This window comes from Bombus flavifrons, chromosome 9, assembly GCF_040668555.2.
Source record: "Bombus flavifrons isolate JBK064 chromosome 9, iyBomFlav1_principal, whole genome shotgun sequence".
Taxonomy (NCBI): domain Eukaryota; kingdom Metazoa; phylum Arthropoda; class Insecta; order Hymenoptera; family Apidae; genus Bombus; species Bombus flavifrons.
In genome coordinates, this window is record NC_138450.1 from 1,780,764 (window position 1) to 1,803,722 (window position 22,959).

At 32.4% G+C, this 22,959-nt stretch overlaps 3 protein-coding genes across 14 annotated transcripts in view; 1 reads left to right on the forward strand and 2 right to left on the reverse strand.

Annotated features, from left to right (window-relative positions):
- Positions 1-573: 573 nt before the first annotated feature.
- On the reverse strand, positions 574-8,346 carry LOC138183325 (NPC intracellular cholesterol transporter 1 homolog 1b). The gene is given in 23 exon segments (XM_069120055.1): positions 574-1,164; positions 1,317-1,479; positions 1,550-1,663; positions 1,996-2,227; positions 2,444-2,640; positions 2,763-2,902; positions 2,974-3,089; positions 3,189-3,352; positions 3,483-3,740; positions 3,825-3,952; positions 4,039-4,219; positions 4,358-4,474; positions 4,574-4,778; positions 4,852-5,052; positions 5,123-5,325; positions 5,413-5,511; positions 5,606-5,823; positions 6,061-6,104; positions 6,624-6,835; positions 7,037-7,154; positions 7,281-7,411; positions 7,562-7,782; positions 7,921-8,346. Coding segments are annotated over 23 exon segments (3,771 nt in total). The 5' UTR covers positions 8,144-8,346; the 3' UTR covers positions 574-1,078.
- Positions 8,347-9,363: 1,017 nt separating this feature from the next.
- Positions 9,364-22,959, reverse strand: part of sif (guanine nucleotide exchange factor still life) — a 32,791-nt gene continuing 19,195 nt past the window's right edge. For 9 of the 12 annotated variants that reach the window (XM_069120023.1, XM_069120025.1, XM_069120024.1 and 6 more), the window contains 12 exons: positions 22,659-22,845; positions 21,186-21,452; positions 20,360-20,640; positions 19,754-19,948; positions 19,416-19,524; positions 19,119-19,298; positions 18,909-19,027; positions 18,631-18,807; positions 18,324-18,511; positions 17,223-17,629; positions 16,914-17,135; positions 9,364-16,755 (listed from right to left, as the gene is read on the reverse strand). In XM_069120023.1, coding sequence (XP_068976124.1) covers positions 16,577-16,755; positions 16,914-17,135; positions 17,223-17,629; positions 18,324-18,511; positions 18,631-18,807; positions 18,909-19,027; positions 19,119-19,298; positions 19,416-19,524; positions 19,754-19,948; positions 20,360-20,640; positions 21,186-21,452; positions 22,659-22,845 — 2,511 coding nt within the window. In that variant the 3' untranslated portion in view covers positions 9,364-16,576. Of the gene's footprint in view, positions 16,756-16,913; positions 17,136-17,222; positions 17,630-18,202; positions 18,512-18,630; positions 18,808-18,908; positions 19,028-19,118; positions 19,299-19,415; positions 19,525-19,753; positions 19,949-20,359; positions 20,641-21,185; positions 21,453-22,658; positions 22,846-22,959 lie in introns of those variants that run through there. The other 3 variants (XM_069120027.1, XM_069120026.1, XM_069120028.1) reach the window with 3 other exon arrangements.
- Positions 11,225-15,854, forward strand: LOC138183233 (uncharacterized). The gene is made up of 3 exons (XM_069119903.1): positions 11,225-11,423; positions 11,495-11,695; positions 15,637-15,854. Exons 1-3 carry the CDS (start codon positions 11,225-11,227, stop codon positions 15,852-15,854), a joined length of 618 nt encoding a protein of 205 aa, XP_068976004.1.

The following is a 22,959-nucleotide window of genomic DNA, read 5'->3' on the forward strand; positions in this document are numbered from 1 at the left end:
CATGAAGTCAGACACATTTATACATATATCTATATATAATGATGGCAAGGAGAAAAATGCAAATACCCTATCGAAAAACTCTGAATTAGTTATTAAAGGATAATATTTATACATTAATAGTTTTTATTTTCTGAAAAATGTACTTAATCTTATAATTAATCGACTCGTGTTTTAACTACAAAAAAAGTTATAAATTGTACTTTGGCAATCATTTTCTTAACTTGGACTTTGTACATATATTATACAATACACGTGCATTTCGGGTACAATGGCGGAATGAAAGCATCACTATGATTCGAGTACCATTGAAGTGGAACTAGCGGGAAAATCCTTGATTGGACAGAGTCTGATCCACGTGGTCTGACCTAAGTATGCAGTTCTAGACACTGGAGCATGGAGAAGGGTGTTAGGAGAAAGAGACTCGATGAAAGAAAAGAATCACTTTCTTCATCTTTCTCTATCTTGAAACGTAACTTGTACTTCTCACTAAATAAAATACTTGATTTTGAGAAATAAATAAAATTTAATATGAAATTGTTATAAAATTTTAAATAAAACTTTTGATATCACATTTTTTATACATTATAATTATTGATTGTTTCAAATTTATAAAAAAAACACCATTTCTTAATAACGTAAAATATAAACACATAATGAGATGCAAACATTATATATAACTAAAAATATCTAAAATAAGACATTACACATAGAAATTTAAAAAATGTTATCGGCAAACGATGGCCAAAGAATGAAAATTATTTTATTTTTTCTGTTTAATCTTCTGTTCGATATTCAATAATTTGAAGTACATGACCGGGTTTTCTTCCATGGAGATTAAAATGATTCGATGTTGAGATGTAATATGTACAGCTTCTCTAATATTTAGGGAGATATGTGATATTATTAATTATTTTTATTCGATAGAAATATATTTTTAGAAATAATAATTTAATATATATTCTATTGTATATATGATTTTAATGTGTTTCAAAACTAAGTAGAAAATTAATTTGTTTTCGCGCTTTTAAAATGTAATAATAATTCATGGACGAAAACCCCTTGTACATTTTACACGTTGTTAGTATTTTTTGAATGTGATATTGGTTATATATTTTCCATTTTTGTTTTCATTCTCTGCTACCTTTGTTAACGTTCCTGATGGACCTAAAATTGATTCATAATTGTTATATACTCACAAAAATAATGTATCGGCATTACAGTTATGTATATTCAACTACTTTATGTATTTTATAATACAAAATGTATACGATATAGTTTTAAAAGAGTTGTACGATGTGCAACTTTATTTCCCCTACCTATGAAACTTAGTAGCACCGGTAAAAATATTAGACCGTGCGCAGCACCAAAAACTACTATACTCAAATACATTCGAAAGAAAAATATTTGGAAGATTTGAGTTTTCGAAAACGCCAGTATAATGATACCTACGATTTTCGTTAATGTGATTCCCGAGAATACCTGCAACGGAACAAAACGAAAGAAAACATATTAATTAAAATATTGATAGACAAAGAGTATTTATACATACCGAGCTTCCCATGTTGTTAAGTGCGTCAGATGCACGATCAATTTTTGTTTTCTTCGTAGATTTTAAATACGAATGTATGATATGACTGCAAAATTCTACAGATATACCAGCGGCCTGTAAGAAGTTGAAATTTAATCGAATATAGGTTTTCATTGCTGCTATGTGTCTTTAGGCTTTGGTTACAATGGATGTGTGTTATATCGAATAAAACATGTGAAGAGCGAAATATACAAATATGTATATGTACTTGTCACAATCTATGTATATACATATTTAATTATTTTTACGTATTTGCCCTCTGTGATCATAGTCGATCTTCATAAGATTTCTACGGATTTCAACGCTCTGTTATACATTATTCAAATATGTACATATACATAAATAGTATAGATTCGTGTGATTCGTTGTTAGTATACAATTATATGTGTGCCATTTTGTTATCATACCACTACTAAATTGACGAGAGAAACTGCGTTTAATTGAATATGCCACCAATACATAAGACCGCCTATATTTACGATGATCATGAATACTGTCACTATTACTATTATCGCCGAAAATAACGACAATTCTGTTAGGATCAGAGTCACTACGAAGATGACACAAAGAGAGAAACCCAATGACGATAGCGTTTCTTTCCAGATTGTGAGATACTGCTCGTAATAGACATAGAATATGCTGTAAGAAATAATTTATCAAATTTTTCATACGTACAATTTTTCATTAACAATAACGGTAACGATAACAATGGTATAATGGTATAATGATGATATTTGTGTAGGTACATATGTATATACTTATATAATTTGGGAAATTTATAAAAATTCGATTTTGAGAAAGTGGTGCATTTGAGTTTAAAATCTATAAAAGTAAATAAAAATGAAAGAGACAAACCTGTATGGAAATATAGTTATCTTCTCGTTGGTTAGATATTTACTATTTATCATAGTTGTAATATTGTCCGCGATAGTTCTAGTAGATCTCAATGCTTCGTACCAATCAGATGACTTTTTTAACGGGGTATGATATCCCATAAAATAACTATCCTTAACATCCGTTAAACCGTATTCGTCTGTATGATAATTTATTGCCTACAAATATGTAAATAATGATGCTAGAATGTTAGTAGAACATAAGAAATCAGATGTAATTGTAGATGTAAGAGGAGAAGAAGCAGGAGGCGCAGGGAAGAAAGATATAGAAATAATTTTACATCAAAGTATGCAGCACGACCAGATTTTGCGCAGCTTGGGTCTGGAATATCTTGTATAAAGTAGGATATATATTTTCGGAAACTGTACGGATCTGGTCGATGGTCCGCGTCGATATAAATATCGCACTCCTCACACGAATCTATAATAGAAATGTTGGTTATAATAAAATAATGACCGGTTCGTAAAAATATGAAATTTTGTGATAATTACAGTCTGTGTGTGGACAAAAGGATTGATTATTTTGAAAGTATTTGCAGCAGTTGATAATTTGTGACCAATCCATATAATCGTCTATCCAAGATGAAGCTGCTTTTGACAAATACGATCTACGATTGAATAACGAATAATCCTATTAGCAAGGTTTCGAGTGGAGGATACATATCATTAAGAGCAATTCGAATGCAATGGAATTGCATTATACAAACGTTTGCGGTTGCTTAGCAGCCGAATAAAGTTGCGTGTATAGAGAATCGCTATTACATCCTTGACCACCACAAATTATATTTTGTACCATTCTCCTACTGTAATCAAGTCCAGGAGTTACCACGAAATAAACAGGTGGGCCCATTGATAAAAGGTCTTCCATAAACTGAAAAATTCCGAATATTCAGTCGCGTTATGGTATACGAGGTCACTATCACCACCATTTTCAACACAGTTATCATTACTATTAAATTATCGCATAACGGTACATATAATCCATACAATAAAGACATTACCTGAAAGTATTTTAAAACATAAGAATCTGCAGGCATCGAAAGTTTTTGATCCAATCCGATACTAATATCTGGCAATACTATGACGTGTGTAACTAGTATTCCGATGAATATGATTAATACGATTATTCTGATCGGTGTTTTCATAAGAAAAGGTGTGTAAAAACGTTTGAAGATCGTATGTACGAAACTGAAGTTTTCCCCGACTATAAAATTCTCTTTTTTCGTTTTTATGCAACATAATACATCCAAAAAATTATTCTAGAGTATTAAAGAATTAAAAAATTAGTTTAATAAGTATATATGTATGTATGTACGTATGTATGTAGATATAATATCATTTACCTCGAATCGTTGCTCGTCCAACGATAAAAGGCTAACAAACGCAGTTATTTGCAGCAAAAAATTGATCAAGATAGACACAGATGCATAGAGTGCAAAAGTATTTACCGCAGGCATTGTCGATAATGTCCCTGCAAATGAAAATGTTCAGTGTAAGAATAATAGTTAAATGTTTGATAAAGAATAAACGTTAAACGTCGAGAATATCGATACTAACCGATCAGGAAGCAGAAGCATTCTGACGTACTAGTGAGTAACATTGATGGTCCAACTTCGGCCATGATTCTGCCGATATGATCAGGCACCGATTCTCCGCTACGTCTTGGATTTCTTTGATGCGTATTAATCAAAATAAAAATATTATCTACGCCCACAGCTAGTACCAGAAACGGAATTACCTGTTTATATAGATAATATATGTATATATATTTCTAATACATAAGTATTTATGTATTGTACAGGAAACGTCCATGTATTGTAGATGAAAAAAGCGATTATTCTGTTATTTGCGATTTCCTTTATATCCACTCATTTACCTCGATCGTGAGTAGTGTCGTGGGTACTCCGATATAGCCAAATATACCAAGGGAAGAAGCTACTGACGCTATTACGGTGATAACTCCACCGATACTTAGTATTATTTTACTGTTTGCCTAAAACGACAGAAACATGAAAAAGGAGAATGAATGCGAAAATATGGACGTAGACGAACGTGATAATTAACTACATATATATCAAAAAGAAAAACTTACAAAATACTTTTTAACGGAACATTTGATTTCGCTTAAGGCAAAAGCTACGTAAAGAAACATCAACACGTAACTGAATATTACTGTTACTGCTTCTGCTTTCGACGATCGCTCTAATTCATCCTCGATTGATTTCTCCGTAGTATAGGCGACATCCATAAATTCTGGTCTCTTTTTGACATCCCATTCTTTCATAAAGTCAATGAATCTAAAAGATTAAGTCGAATGATTGAATATTTCGATAGAAAAGTGTCAATCCTGTTATTGCGAATCAATTTTACCGCTGTTCCCACTTGCGAGTTGCATCAAGTACAGTTTTGTTTAGTGAGTTTTTTACAAGAAACGATAAAATCAATCCGGTCGACTTGATGTAATCTGTCGCATCGTAGTTGAATTCGTCCTCACGAAGAAATCCTCCAAAGGCTAGCGCGGGTAAAACCGGCCCCTTGTATGGTGCCAGACATTCAGGATTGTATGGATTTCTTCAAAAGAGATATGATAAAAGAAAGTGGCAATAATAATAGCAAGGTACAATAAGTAGTCCTTACTTACTGAGCACACTTGTACAATTGATCCAAATAATTTACTTCATACAAATCCGATGTATCTGTCTTATTAAACAAAGTGAGATTATTTTGAAAATACCCCCATACACTTTGCACTGTACAAAGATTTAAAGTAACAGGGCCAAAAAATTCGCTCTGAACAGGAGCATAACAGATATGTTCCAAACCTTCTCCGTCGTTTTGTCCAAGCTGAAAATTTCAATATCAACGCAGTCTCGTTCATATTATATGTATTTTTTCTTTCCATTCTACATTTTTTTTTATCACTTATCTTACTTGCAATATTTTCTGTTGGAGATCATATACAGCGAGCAAAAACTCCTTGTTGAACACAGGACCAAATTCAAGATTACCATTTGTTGTGTTGTGGATTATCTGAATATAGTTTGAAACATACGCTTACGTATTCGAATACTTAACATGCCTATTACGTTTATGTTTGAAATTTCGGATAACTGAACAACTTTACCTTACCAAGGCCCACGGATTTAATGTAAATCTGCTCAGTTCTGTAGAACGGTTGAAAATGAGAATCGAAGTAATCTTTCTCAAGTCTAGCTCTGCTAGTAGGTGCTGCCCAAATTTCTATCGGGTTACTTGTTATAGAAAGATACGTTATTCCGTAACTTAATCCCAATATTACGTACGAAAAGATGACTAACGTGATGAATGGATATTTTGCGAATGCTATCGAACATAAGTATAGTTAGTGTAATCGTATTATTCACATCAGTAAAGATAACAGGATAGTCACTAACGATATATGAATATATATAATATATAAAGATATATGTATAAACGTATAGTGATAAACGTAATTCAGTACTATGATTAATAATAGAGTACTTTGATTAATATCCAATACAATACACGTATTGTAATTATATAAATACATAAATGGATAAAGTAATTAGAAAAACGTACCTTTGCCCCAAGCAGTGAAAGCCACATGAAATATTTTATGATATCTTGCAATGAAAGCCACATGAAATATTTTATGAAATCTTCTACAAATATTCCATTTTTTTTCGTCTTCATCTTCCATTTCTTCTTCCATTTCATCGTCGGATGTTTTCTCTGGAATGGTTTGATACTCTTACTCTACATATCAAACAGATATAGAACAGATATAAATTCGCTTATATTCACTAATGCACATAAGTGCCTATATATGTACTTGTACTACATAGTACGACATATACCTATCGTGAAATGTGCAGAATGATTTTTCAATATTATTCGTTGGCGATTGTTAGATATCGTAAAGCCCTTATTTAAAAAAACACTTATGAAAAGAATGTTTTCAACATTTTTATCATGGTCATTTGTTGTACGCTAGATACTAATAAATTTGGTTCAAAACATGTTCTTTTTACATGGCCGCAAATGTCTAATAAATTGTGCATCACGTTTGATCTAACGCTATGTACATATGTATTTACAATGTACATAGCATACAAGTACGTATAAGCACTTATGCAAGCTACTTATATTAAATATTGCAAATACCTGAACGGAATATTCTCTGTACTAATTGATATACAAGTGTGATTAATAAGGAGATTAAAATGATTACAATTGCTGTTATGATACCATAGGCATTCATTCCAAAAAGAATAAAGGGAACATTATCGCTTTCGTCTAATTTGATGAGAGGACAGGATGTTGGACAGTCAACGCAACTACATGCCGATAAACCCTGTCAAAAAAGAACGCAAATATAAATCATTTTTTATAGTTATAGTAACAGTTTATGTACTCATTAAAACATAGACATATGTATGTATTTAATTATATGTGTATTGGTCTACTCTTGGTATGGGTATTCAATGTGTATCATTTGATACACATGTGAATCACAATATGAATCATTTCAATGTGTATTCGTCTTTGGACTCACATCATACTGTTCGTCACATGTCTTCGTAGGTTCACTCCAATATGGCTTATCCGTGATAAAAGTCATTCGAAAGGCTATAAAACCATTTGCAACCGGATCACCTTGAAACTCGTACCATCTACAATTATACTTTTTTGAAATTTTGATATAAGTATGTAAATAGATAACTTTCGTAAATTTACGTAAATATCTATTGCTTCATATAAAGTTACGGTAGGATGGTTTACATTTTATAATTGCTTACAATTTTGCATTGCATCTACTAGCATCGTGAATTCCACAAGCGAGATCCATAGCTAAATTTCCAGATGCTGGATACACGACATTCTTACAGGAATCATAGGTATCGTTCATGTATTTTTCATCAATATAAACCTAAAACGATTGAAAATGGATATAATTTATTTATTCATGCGAAAGATTGAAGAATAAATAGAATAGATTTTTCGAGAGACATTAAATTTTTTACATTTAACGAATTTGTTATGTCATAGAATGATATTAAAGCGCGTCTGATTCACTCACTTCCAATTCTTCGACGTATTCTTTGCCTTCTGAAGTTTTATTTGTTTTCGTGACATTGAGAAATCTACTTTGTTCAGGACTACAACTTAAATCGCATAGTAACTTATATACATTTTTTATGCAAGTTGGACATCGGCCAAAGATGGTTTCGGCCATAGACAGCTGTGTAACCAACGTTTCAATATTATCAGAGTCGCAACATAATTCTGGTTCATTCGAATCTAAAACATTTACACGTAACTACATATTTAAATATATATATATATGTACAAGACCTGATGCATGAGAAACGAATAAGCAATAAGTAAAGATACAAGTAATGTTCAAAGTGAAAATGAAAATGAAAATGAAACTAATACCTGTATTTTCGAAATATTGTGGACATTTTCCGCGGAGAAGTTCTGAGGCTGATGAGTTATTGATTGGTTTTGCAGTATTGTTTGCCGCACACGCAAGCTGCAAATTTTCTCGGGTACCACACTTTCCGTACCATACACAGTGGTATTTATCTGTGCATTGCGTTAATTGTAACATATAACAGAATAGTAGTAAAACAAATATTCTCATATTGTTTCGACTCATATTGCGAATAATTCAAAACTCAAGCGTGAATTTCGGATTTCACCCTTAGATTATGTTAACTTCACAGAGTTTGGTTCTTTTCTTCTTCGATACCTCTTAATTTCCTTCCTTCACAATCACTACCAACAAATGATTCGATAACTATTTTATCATTAATGTCACCTATGAATTGTTTGTTTAGTTACTCGATCGAAGATTCAGCCTGGAATACCTTAAACCAATACTGACTTTTCGTCTTCATATCGAATTTATCGAACATCTTATCGTGTGATTGAATACATTAATAAAGGAGATGTTAGAAAGAGATAAACATTTACAATGAAATTAAACTTCTCGTAAGCAGTAATGGAAATATAAAAACTTATCGGAGCAGAGTATATCGTAGATTAATATCGATATACTCAATAAATCATTGATAATGATCGGTTCGTGCAGGGTCGGTTTAAAGTTTTTCAGGCCTGGTACGTCTGGAGAATGACTTAACGGTGATTCTTCATACAAAAATGAGAAAGGGAGAGGTGTGTTGAAATGAAATAAATTTTCATAAATATAAAATAAGACTTATTTTGCAATAAATCATATTGAAATATTTTTATAAAATTCAGTTTCTTTTGTAACTTTTTCATTTTTACAAAAGTTTTTATAAGAATAATATAAGTAATATAAATATATTGTATATACAGCGTTTGGTCGAATAATTCCTTATGAAGAAACAAGAGGAAACTATAGAGTAAAATATTTTCATATAACGCTCCGTTTCAGAGAAAATCAAAATTGAAAATTTATCAAGTATATATACTTGATAGAAGAAAGAAGAAACTATATGAAGTAGCTTATTAATAAAATTTAAAACTTATAAAACAAGCTACCGTTACAAAACTTTTTTCAAAGCATTTTCAAATTTTTGTTTCAACTTAGACAATTATTTTCAGGTACTTAAAAAATGGGAATTCCCTCGTGAAGACACTTAATCCGTACCTGGCCTCATTGTCAAGTTGTGAACACCTGCGTTCTATCTAGTTTTAATTGGAGATAATAATACACCTGTGTTATGTACTTTGTCACAGTTACCGAATCATTCTTATTCTACAATATTATTTTTAAATTTTACTCTTGTATGTATGTATATATAATAAAATCAGATAGAATCGTAATAAAAGAAAGAGTAATATGTAAGAACGATGAATGGAGTAGAAAAGGAGGTAGAAAAGATACGCATCTTTGATACTGAATAATCATATTTTAATAACTTAATGATTGTACAAATGGATCATTATTGAACATTTCCGTGTAACCGAGGAACAATAACAATAAATACAGGAATTATCATAATTATATAATGTTCATTACTAATGTATAATTACACAAAACATAAACAACATGTTTGCACTGCCTTTGCGTATTTATACGTAAGGTACAAGGTTTCTCAATTTCTGATTCATCACACAAGTGTGCATATGTATTAATGATAGGGAAATAATATACGTAGAAAGATTCGTTATATCGTCATTGTATTCTATACTTGTTTTATTTTAACACGACCGGCCCACCCTGTTCCAATTTGTTTTGTATTCATATTAATATTCATATTCATATTCATATTCGTATTCATATTCATATTCATATTCATATTCATATTCATATTCATATTCATATTCATATTCATATTTATATTCATATTCATATTCATATTCATATTCATATTCATATTCATATTCATATTAATGTTCATGTTCATATTGATGTTCATGTTCAAGTTCATATTCGTATTCATATTCATATTCATATTCACATTTATATTCGTATTCCTATTCATATTTGTATCTCTTATATTTCCGTTTATATAATTATACAATAATAATTCTATCGATCTCTCTCATTTCAAATATTCGGATTCACATCCATTCAAAGGCTGATGTCCGTTTATTTTTTGCTTCCCACTTCCTTCTTCTCTCATTTTTCCAACTTTCTTCTCTCATTCCTCCATATACATACACACATACATACAATCAAACGTACATACATCACGGAACCACGTTTACCGTCTTCACTTTTATTCATTCACTCACTCATTTACTTACTTTTCCCTTTTTCTCGCATCCTGTCTCTTCTCCCTCATATTTTGTTTTCTCCTTTCACTCTGTATACTCAGTGCCCGTAACAATATCGAAATTGTCGTCGTCACAATTTAAGTACATTATGTTCAACGGTATCGATAAAGTTTATTTCAATAAAATTTCTGGATAATGTCAATAATATAGTATAATAGATGATAAGTACTTGACGATTCACTTTGATTGGGGCGAAAAATATGAAACTTGTTACTAGGCCAACTATGTACCAAGATACGTCTCCGAGCTATAGTGTTGCGACCATTTGCCATTTTTCTCATTGCCTGCGTTGCGTGTTTATTCAATCTTCAGGAACTTTACGATACTCCTAACATTTTTAGGATCCCTTATCGCGCACCAACGGCCTAATTTCTCACAAGCTAAACACACAAAATACTTTGATCTTAATTATTTTTTCGCTTTATCGCTCTTCAAATTTTCCATTTCTTCTCATTCTTATTATTAACAATATTATCGATACTTTTCTTTATTAATACTGTTAACGTGATTATAATAATTATAATTCTCATTTTTCGTTGTACCAGTTTTCCTTCTTTTGAAACAGAAAAAATAATTAATCTAAGATTTCCATTGATTGTCATATAAATATGAATGTATGTATGTAGGCGTAATACGATTTACTGAATGGAATATTAAACGCTAAAAACCTTATCACTAGGTTTTTATGTTTGATTGATACAGTATTTCATATATAACAAACCGATTTAATACTCTCAAAAATGACGAGAAAGTAATATTTATTATTGGACCAATTACTCCTATCACGATTCTAACTCATTCTGTATCCATGTTAATTCCAAATGAATTACAATTTAAAGAAGGAATCTCATTGTGTAGGATAAACAGGATGTCATGCAGATCGAGAAAAAAGGAAATACCAACTTTTGTTCGGAGACGTATCTCGGTAAAATTTATATAATAAAATTTGTGTGTTGTTACATATTTTAATATGTTGTGTGTATGTAGTAGTAGTAGCAGCAGTAGCAGCAGTAGTAGCAGCAATTGCAGTAGTAGCGGTAGTAGTAGTAGCAGTAGTAATAGCAGAAGCAGCAGTAGTAGTAATAGTAATAGTAGTAGTAGTAAGAGGAAGGGGAGAAGTAGGAGTAATAATAGAAGTAGTAGTAGGAGTAGCAACAGTAGTAGCAGCAGTAATAGTAGTAGTAGTAGTAGTAGTAATAGTAGTATAGTGTAGCAGTGTGATAGTGTAATAATGTAACAGTAGTAGTAGTGGTAATAGTAGTAGTAGTGGTAGTAGTAATAGTAGTAGTAGTAGTAGGAGAAGGAGGAGGAGGGGGAAGAGAATATAGTGGTAGTAGTAGTAGTAGTAGTAGTAGTAGTAGTAGTACTAGTAGTAGTAGTAGTAGTAGTAGACAATGCAATAACTCGAGCAACGGAAAATCTGTAGATCTTAAATCCGCACGCATTATATCTATAATAATCGTTAAGTAGATATTTTGTTATTTCTTCTCCATCGTGAAATATTAATCAATAACTTATTATGTACGTACGTATTGTGTGTATATGCGCACGTGTGCGATTATGCGATTACTATGTAAGTGTGTGCATATGTTGCAAAGTGTGCACGTATGTATGGATGTTGAATGAGAAAAAAAAGAGCACGTGGTTTTATAGCATAATGATAATTATAAAAAGTGTAAAGAATTTTATCGTACAGCTACGATCAAGCTTTCAAATTCTATAAATCGGTGTGAAATGTACATCTATCGCTTTTCTGTGATTTCAGTTTGTAGTCTTATTTTATTTTTGGTTGGTTGACAATTTTTCATTTTTCAAATTATTTCTCATTTTCTTTCTTTCTCTTCATTTTCTTTCCTTTCTTGCTACTCTTCTTCTACTCCTTTTTATTTGTTTCCTATAATTTGTCGTATTTGGTCTTATTTGGTTTATTCTTTCGTTATGTACAATATTCAACAGTATACAATGCTCATTCAATACGTTTTTTTATTGCCCGCGTGTGTCATTTTTCCTACATGTTCCAAGTGAACATACGCAAACTTCAAGCGGAAGCGGAGAGTAAAAGACGATTTTCAACCATGATCTTTCAAAGATACTTGACATAGATTTCCAAGTTTCGGTAGTAATATGCAGATGTATTCGTATATTCATACCCCCCCCTCCCCCCCGCCCAGAATATTACATTCCTTCCATTAACTTTTATACATTTTAATCGTTTCTCTGTAAAATCCCTCGAAATAGAGTGAAAGCTAACATGAAATACCTTTCAAAATATTTTTTGACTGAAACTCATAGTCGAACTTTAATGTCTCTATTTGTGTACTGAATTAAATACTAGCATTTTAATTTCGAGCCGCTGATATAGAAAGATGTTTAAATAAATTTATAAATTAAACTTTAACAAATTCTTTGATACAAGTTGCTTTTGTAAAAATATTCACGAAACGCGATAAAACAAGCAGGATGCATTACCGACACACGCACACACACACTGACATACTTTTTAGTAAACATGATCAACAGCGTGGTGACCTATCATTTGTAATGTAATTCTACGAAATTACAGAATCTGATAAATGTATTAATAGCATGTGTGATTTTTGCTTTTCGTAAAGATAATTATTGAATAAATTTGTTAATACAAATGCGTGCGAGGAGGATTTAAAACAAAGTCCAAGCTTTTCCATTGTACATAACTGCTGCACGATAAACATATCCGTGTATGCAACAAGATAGTAAAACTAATGATGGAATAGTTGCCGATCAAATAGAACGACCAATTGATTGATCGAATTTAAATTTCTTATGTGCTCTTTTCTCATTCTTTTTTAAATGAATGTCGCGCGAAGTATATCTCGCTACATTGTTGTTTCGTTTCTTCGGTATATCCAGTTTGTTAGATTAAGTATACTGGATGATCGGAAATTTGAAATTTCTTACACAAGGGATTCATATTTAAATCGGTAGTGTCGAACATGAAAAAGATTAATTGGAAGACACGACTAACGAATATGCTGGCATTTTGGCGAAGGAAAGAAATACAAGAATAATTTGTTGGACATATGGGCTGTCGTTGGTTGATATGTGCTTCAAATTCACATTTCGTAACGCATCGAACTATTTACTATTATTCATGAAATTAGTGCGAAATAAAACAAAATGAAGTGGAAACGAAACACGAATTGAAACAAGGTGAAATGAAATGAAATGAAATAAACCTTACGTTAAATTTTTCGTTTCATTATTTGTTTCAACAAGAAATTAGCATAATAAATCTAATAGTTGTCTTGTCCGACACAAACGATTTATACCATTGATGGTATCCCTATGAAATGTTTAAAAGAAAATATATCGTATTTTGATTATGCATCCATATATGCGTGTCATTCATATAGATAACATGTGTACACGTACATGTATATATAGGATGATTCCAAGTAGTGTTCAAAAATTTAGGGATATATTTTAATTGCCCAATGTATTACTTTACCTCTATCGTTATCGATTTATACTATTTCACGGCAACTCCTTTTTTCTTTTCAAAATAAAAAAGAAAAATATAGAAGAAAAGTATAGGATCTATCAGTGAGTGCATAGACGTAAGTAAGTTCTTACTTATGTATATACGATTCGCTTCGTTTGATATAGATATCCTTAGATTTATGAACAACCATTTACTCCCATCCTGTATACATATATTTTATTTATATACACACACCCACGAGCGCACATACGTTCACGCACGCACATACGTATATATATATGTATATATATGTATATACAGTGACGTGCAAAAATGGTGTGCGGCCACCTTGTAAAACAAAACAAAACAAAAATTTTTTTAATTGGACCAAACGACTTATGTCTTTTTGAAAAGTTAGAAAGCTTAGTTTACTAAATGTCGTGTAAACAAAATTTTGACGAAATTGCAATTGATCGGAAATGCGAAAAAAATAGTAAAGATTGTTCTTTTATAACCCTTTTTTTATCTAAGTCTATAATGGAAATTTGAAAAGTATGTTTTGCACATTTATGTCAGTTATAAAAAATTTGATCGAAATTGGTTAACGTTCCTATGAGTTAGGAACGATTAAAAATGGTGAAAATCGCAGTTTTCCACGAATTTCGGCCTATAACCGTAATAAATCTAAAGATTCTTACGTTTTTCGATGTCTGTCACTTATTTCTGCATCAACTGAATTCGATGAAATTTTTAGCATATTTAGTATAAGCGACATAAATTTATAAGAGATAGTGTTTAGGGTTTCATTGCTTAGTGAAATAAAAAAATTGTAAAAAGTGATCTTTACTATTTTCTTCGTGATTCCATTGTAAGTTTTTCAAAATCTTTTTTACACATCATGTAATAAGCTAATTCTACTAACTTTTCAAAAAAAGTCAACTCGTTTGAACTGATTTTAAAGAAGTTATTCTGTTCTAAATGATGACCGAATATTTTTGCACGCCACTGCATACGCGTATATGTACAGGGTGATTTTTTCGCTAGCCGACTCAAAAGCAGCGTCGCTAATCACTCCATGGATCATTTACTCTCATTTTCATTTTACATATATACAACACATAGCCATCTCTGCACTAACACAGTGCCGATATTGACTTTTAGTGATGAATGTGACAGATCACATATACCGACACGGCGTTATCACTGCGGTGAAGCAACGTTTCCTTCGAGTTAACTAGCAAGAGAATTACTCTGAATATATATATATATGTAGATATAGATATACTTTCTGTTTTCTAATTTACAAGTATTTATCCCTCGATATCATGTTAACTTATATTAGTATTCAATAACAGGGCGTTACGCGTCAAATATCGTTACTTTTTGTGATATTTATATATCGATGTTTCGACGGTATTCACGCAGACACTTGTTTCACTGATTGCGAACTGTATTATATTAGTGGTACATTTAAAGTTTAAACGCATATATGTTACCGTAATGATTTTCTTTAATGGTATCAATCCGATACCATTGCGCGTATCGTTACGCTCTTTGTCATTCACTAAGCTAATAACCTGCAAACCTACAAATCCAGAAATCAACAAATTCACAAATTCATCCTTATATTTTTAGCGTCGAATATCCTAATTTAGTTTAAGTAGCATTAAAAATAAAGTTTAAGTAACATTAAAAATAAAATTCCCTATAACGAAAGAATGACAATATTGATCGCGTCAATATTACATTATATACAGAGTTTATTACGTTGTATCGCATTGCCGTCCACGCAGAAAAAAACATGAAAATAGTTACATTTACATTGGTTAAAATAGTTACGTTTAACCTAAAAGTGGTTAAAAATTAATCGCTAATTTCCACCCAAATATTTTAAAAAAGAATTACTTCATTGTACGATGCAGTAGTAGTACGAGCATGCAGTAGTAGTAGCAGCACCAGCAACAGCACCAGCAACAGCAACAGCAACAGCAACAGAAGAGCCAGCAGCAACAATAATTGCAGAAGTAGTGTGGTAGCAACGGCAGCAGTAGCAGCAGTAGTAATAAGAGTAAGTGGTAGTAGTTGTAATAGTAGTAACAATGATACTAGCAGTAGCAGTAATAGTAGTAATAATAGATAAAGAGAGAGAGAGTGTCTTGCGGTATTCGTTAAAATCGTTTACTGCCTGTTAATATTGTTGGTTGAATAACGTATATCTATGCAGTCTACATATATGCGTGCGTGCATGTATGCGTGTGTGCGCGCACAAGTATGTATGTATGTACTTACTTATTTACGTATGTACATGTCAGTGTATGCGTGATATTTGTATTTTTTAATACAATTAATGTTTGATTTTGATTACAATATGATGATAGCAGCGAATAGCAATATCGCGTCTTTAATCGATAATAGGTGAAAGATTGAAAGATAGTTGACAAAAGAACGGAGAAAAGAGTCCAAGTACGATTTCCGCTGGAATTGTTACCAGTTGCGCATTAGACACGTACCGAAACGTTCACCGTTTGTTTCGTGGGAAAGCTTGTTTCCCATTAAAAGCAAAGTTCTCTCCCTTCTTTAAGATTCTCTCCTGTCAAACAATTGAATATCGTTCGTTGTACAGAGGAGTAGCACCAACGACGTTTTATAACGCGTAGCGCGTTTGGAAGACGAAACGAGAAGAAGGAGATGTGCAGGAGGGAAACGCGTAGCGTTAAAGTTTAATTAAGTATTCCGCGTGGGCGGCAAGCGAGCGCTAGTTTTTACAGTTTACACGGTAATTGAGTAGTTATTTGGTTTATTTTGTTGCACGGTTTTTAAACTTAACTCGATGGTTCGTCAATCAGTTAACATCTATTTAATTTAAACGTGGTTATTACAGTTAGATTGTTGAGCACAATTATTGATTTCTATCAGAGACTTTCGGGAGGCGCTATGAGATGAGCTTATATCCCCAAACTCGCTGGCCGACTTACCCTTACGTGGCAACGTCGTAGACTCTCCTAGCGAGGGTAATTCCCGTGGTTTCCAAATCGGCGAACCTTCAACAGGTAATATTCAATACAGATATATAATAATACATACATAAAATAGTATACACATACATGTATACAAGTACAATATAATAGACCATATAACGTAATGAGAGACCTCTCGTTTAAGATAAGAATGCTTATTCGATTGAATATGAACTTCTTACCAAGTTCCTTGACTGCGATCGGCTGATAATTTTCCGGTTGATGAGAAGATTGGATCAGTCTCGCCTGACTACCCGTACTTCCTGCTGAAATTGTCGAAGTGGTGCTCAAAGTCAAATGATTCGGTGTGCGGCCCAAATTCGCCTTCTTCTCACCTAAAAAAGCTTGCGAATCTTCTTCTCCTTCGGATTTTGTTCCTGAATCCATCTCGACTTTCACCTCTCCTGTGCGTTAAAAATAACGTTCCTCAGAATCCTCCATTCGCGTGAGAAAAAATTAATTATATTCGTGTCATAACAAACAAATCTCACCGGATGTATCGCTGATAGTCTTGCTTCGGGAGCGAAATGTTGTTTGCTGTTGATTGATTGCGCCTGTTGGCTCCTCGGTATCTTTATCTTCGGAGCTTTCATGCTCTACCGTTTGCTTCGATTGGCTATATTTTCGTTTTACGTTATGGGAAGTTGGCAATATTTGCGGTTTAACCGTTTTTTTCGATAGCGTACCGGTAGTTACGGCGCTACTGTTACTGCCATTTTGTCCCTGGCTTGCCGACTGTTTCTCAAACTTTTCAACATGTCCAGTTGACATTCGTGGCGAAATGGTAATCGGTGGTTGGCTCAAGTTCTGTTTCGTCGATGGTATACTCATATTTCGAACCGATTCTCGAATAATTTGACGTATCGTCCTCAAAAATGCATTTCTGAATTCTGTTGTGCTAAGGAAATACATAAAGGTAATATATGTATAAATGTTACACATATTACGTACAATTTCGATTCTAATCGCTCTAGAAATCGTTAGCTGGTAGGGTATACAAAAGTCGGCTTTACCCAACCAATGTCAGCATTACATACCGTCGCCTAAAAAATACTCGAATTCCGAACATGGACCAATATGATACGAGTAAAATCGACCATTTACCCACCATTTGATGGGCAGTTTGATGGGATTATTATCTTTTTGCGAACTTTGCCAGGTTTGAAATAAAATATGTGGATATTAACAAATCTATGTGGGCAGCGTCGCGCTAAGTTGTTTTTGTGTTAATCTTATTAACACAATTAATGGTTCGTCGTTCGCTATTCAACTTTTTCTTCGGATTTTACCAGTCAGCAGTGTATAATACTGACATTCCTCGGGCAAGGCCGATTACGCACACCCTGCTGACTGCGCCCGTAACGTAATATGAAAATGTTTGTTAAGTAGTATAGCATATGATACATCACACGTATATACAATAAAAAGTATATACCATACTTTTATATATACATACATATATAAAATGTACCTGACAATGATGTGTAGCGACAAATTAATGCAGATAAATTCGTCGGATGATGCGGTGGTTCAGGGCAAAGCGTGTATGTTTTAAAACTTTTAATTCAAGAAGAAATACCGTTAGACGATACCTGTTAGAAAGCACGTATACTTTCTCCGATCTTCTCTGTAATTGACTTCTTAAGTGGATCAATTCCCACAGGAAATGAGATTCCATATCTTTGGCGGAACTAGCTCTAACTTGTACTTCCGTTACAGGAATTAATACTTGATAGCGAATTATTTCTACCTCACTGGAATTCGCTTTAGTGGATACCCCCTGATCAAAATATTATTAAATTTATGATATGTGTCCAGATATATATATTGTATATAAGTATACATATAAATAAATTTTTATGTTATTTTTAAGATGAAAGAAGAAAATAAAAAAATTACCATAAGCTTCTTCTTTTGTCTCAACCTTTCTTTACACAAGAATACGACAGCAGACTTAAACACAAAACACATTGCGTGCAGTTCCAGCCCTTTCTTGATTTTACCAAGAAAGTCGGAAATATTGAGCCATTCGACCCCTCCATAATATAAAAGATCTCCTGGACTTAAGTCGATCGGCTGGCGAGATAGCATCATTGCAAGATACGCATAAAATGCAAAATATAGAATATAAAATCTGGAAGTGGAATGCCTTTGAAAGTTTATTATGTTTTGTTTACCTGTTTGCAAGACTTTTGATGTTGCCTGAACAAGTGATCAAAGATAGCTCCGTATTCTTCGTGAATCCTTTGCATTTCATTGATGTGTTCTGCCACTTTCTCCATTCCTTTTAAGGCTTCTGTACTCGTGATAAACAATTAATATTAATTTAACAAGTTTATGTATATATTTATGTAGAGACAAACATTTATAATAATTTTCTCGTTTACCAATCAAATGCTGGTGCTCTTCACTTCGTTCGTCAGTTAGGTTTCGAAGCTGTTGTAACAACAACGGATATTTCAGTATTCGTTGAATAGGTTTTATCAAGTATGATTCTAAAGTCGACGAGTGTTGCTGCCTTGGATTGCGCGCTTGCAGGAACTCTTGTAAAGCTTGGTTTCCTTCATCTAATAAAAGAAAATAAAGAAAAGTTCATTTAAAGCATTTTTTTCTTCATTTTCTTAATATAGATAGATAAAGTATAGATAGATTTTAATAAACAAGGAAATCGGAATTTTACTCACTTGGATGTAAAACCTTTTGTGCTTTTGAGTGGCTAGCACAAAACGAACTGTACAACTTGAAATGATTTACGTAATATAAGAAGGCACTTCCAATAGAAAACAGGACACCCTTTGAAAAAATATAAATAATTCGCATATTGTACAATACAAATACATATAAATCTTTTACTTCGTACTTCTTTTACGTTATTGTTCATACGTATGTAAATGTGTATACTTGTACGTATGTATGGTAAAGAGGAATACACGTATACCCATATATACAAATATTCGATAAAATAAATACAATAGATAGCAAAGGTGTAACCTTCTTATTGCAGATCATCAATATTGCATACCTTAAATTGACTAGGATGGTCGAAATTATTGAAATCAGCTTCCATCTCGATCGCATGATCAAGATTTTGTAGAAATTGTCGTTGAAATGTAACAATCTCTTGTATGTTCCCAAACAATGCGTTTATCTCTGCATTCGATAAGAATGTTTCGCGTTTAAGGGGTTCTAAGTAGTTCTCCAGCAAATTATTTAAGTTCTGAAAAAGTATTTCACTTGTTCATGTAATGTAATACCTATTTTAGTTATAAATATTTTACGCGACAATGTATGTATATTATATATACGTATGTATCATATGTTTACATAATGTAGAGTGCAAATCTTCTAAGATTGAGATTGAGATTCGATTTTAACCCTGCTGCATTCTTCTGGTCATTTTCGAGTCGATTGTATTTTTCTAATGTTATAAAATACCTCAAGTTTAGAAAAATATGACTAAATTTTTATTGGCATGCATGATTCTTTGCTTGAATTTTATGCGAAACATTTTCATAGATCTTGTTGTTTGTCAACGTGGGAACGAGATTGAAATATAAAAGTTTGAGGATCGCAGCAAAGTAAAGCGTCACATAAATACAATTTCACAATAAGTTGTGATCAAACGCACCTTCACATAAGTACGTTCAGTTTCAATTAATTCTAGAATAACTTTCTTCAATTTCTCAGCATCGCTTAATTGCCGACTCGGCGTCATAGCTTGAGAATGAGAACTAACAACACTTCCAGTGGGACTAGATTTTCTTGTTTCACCAGGTGATCGACAGATACCAGTTACTTGTTCGGCGGTTTTCAATAAGTTTTCTATTTCGAATGAATTTGTGCGAGATGTTTGTTTGCCATTTTCCATGTGAGCTGCTGACGTACACTCCTGTGCGATACTTTCTTTGCCTACATTCACCGACATATACATATGAGTATGCACAGATTATATATTTGTAATAATAATTTATTTGTTAATTTTATTTTATTAAATTATTAGATAAATACTGTATATTTTGTAACAATAATTCGACGCTTTCTAGTATGGATAAAATTAACTAAAAATCTCTTTATTAAGAAACGAAAGAATTGCTATTATGATACTGCTACTGCTACCACTACCGCTACTACTAATGCTACTTCTACTGCTACTCTACTGCTACTGCTACTGCTACTGCTACTGCTACTGCTACTGCTACTGCTACTGCTACTGCTACTGCTACTGCTACTGCTACTGCTACTGTTACTGTTACGTTACCGTTATAGTACGAAAATGCATACAGTAGGAATAAAAATTAAAATAAAATAATGTTGTATATCCTAAATATTTTTTTTCAGAAAAGTTATTACAAGAAGCGAGAGAGGGGTAATAGAAGAAAGGGACTGAAGAAAATATGGAATAATGTTGAACGAAAAGTGGAAAATAAACTGTTGAAGTAGACGAAAATCCTTACTCCATCCGGGGGCTGGAACGATTAAACCGGAAATCATTTCTTCGCTTATAACCGGTGGATCAGAAGGTGGTGGCGGGCAAACCAAACTCTCGATTATGTCATCGGTGACTCTCATTATGCCTGTAAGATCTGGTGGTTCAGTTCGCGAAGATCTCATCATCATACATAGACCAACTTCTTCTTGCAACACACTTTCCAAGTACATCATGTCTAAATCGCTTACTATTGCACCGTTAATTACCATGATCTCGTCTCCTTTAATGATTCCTGAAAAATGTCAAAATAAAAAAGTATCACGTTAGAAATTGCTTTAATTTGAAGTCCAAAGGAACATGTGTAATTTTTAATTATCTTCACTATTTGCATTGATTAAAAAAGAATACATATTATCATTGTTACTTTTGAAAAATACACAAAAATTAAAATGCGCTGCATAACTTATAATGTTTAAAACATGATTTTATATTATTTATATTATATATATGTAAACTCCCTAGAGTTCAAGTGTAATAGGGACTTTCTTTGTCACGGACAGCACGACTTTCTTTGTTTCACGGACAGAGTGACTTTCTTTGTTTTACGGACAGCCATTTTGAGAGACATTCATTTCCCAAACGGACGGATAGAGAGCAACACCAGAGATAGACAAGATCACAGAAGAAAGAATAATTATTTAAAACATTGAAGATTGACGGAGAAAGATCGGTAGCTCAGGACATTGAAAATCGATTAGCGATTTTCAGGTAGACATTGCACAGAACTTGTTATTTATTGTTTACTGTTATCGATTAGTATTAATTGTTGTTTACTCCTGTATTTCATTTAAGTATTTTCACAATAAACTCGATTTTCAGACCTCAAAATCGATCACCTGAATTACCCCGACATTACATATATATATATATATATATATATTATTTAATAATATATATATATTATTTTATATCATTTATATATCATATAAATATGTATATTATGCATGCCTTGCTTCGTTAAAGAATGTAAATCTGTATTTGCTCAGTTAATGGAGTAATGAGTACAATACAAAAAATCGATGTTTTTCAATGTCACTCTCTACAAGATATTCTGCAGATGCAGACAAAAAAAAATCTGATTAAGGTCACCCGACTTTGTGTTTCCACATGTATCTCACCTTCATTCTTAAATTAGATCAAAGAGGGATGGGAAGAGAATCTTGAGCTTGCCTGACTGATCTCCTATTTATATTACATCAAGCAATTTTATGGAAAACGATGCGAACGTGCAATTTTATCGAATTTTTCTCTGAAGAATGATATATTAAGTTCGAGTTTACGAGTATACGTGTTTATTATGCTAAACGAATAAAAATAAATAGTTGATTGATTTAATTTCCATATCGTGTTTATACTAGTAGAAATCTTGATTTATAACAGTTGTAACATAACTCACAATGATAATCAGTTTGAAAAATGCGTGCATCGTTTTACTTACCATTTTGCATTGCGACGCTCTTATCTTCAACCCTGCTAACGTAACAACACAATTCATCCTGCCGATCAGAATTCTCAATTAATTCTGCTTCCACCGAAAAGCCCCACATTTGTTCAAGAGTATTCCTCTGTAGCTCTACTTGATATAAGATTTTTGCGCAAACTTCAACAATTTCATGAGTGTGCAACTGAAATATATGTATATTTACTTAGATATGCTATAAATATGTAATTACTTCATTTATTCTTCGTTTACAATAGCCTCGCAATTAGTAATTAATAATTAGTCATTATTATAAAGC

Excerpts from the sequence above, each read along its gene's own strand:
- LOC138183233 (XM_069119903.1), top strand. The coding sequence starts at position 11,225 with ATGTTGTGTGTATGTAGTAGTAGTAGCAGCAGTAGCAGCAGTAGTAGC. Across the intron at positions 11,424-11,494 it reads TAGCAACAGTAGTAGCAGCA|TAGTAGTAGTGGTAATAGTA; the intron begins GTAATAGTAGTA and ends ATAATGTAACAG. Across the intron at positions 11,696-15,636 it reads TGTAGATCTTAAATCCGCAC|TAGTAGTACGAGCATGCAGT; the intron begins GCATTATATCTA and ends TGTACGATGCAG.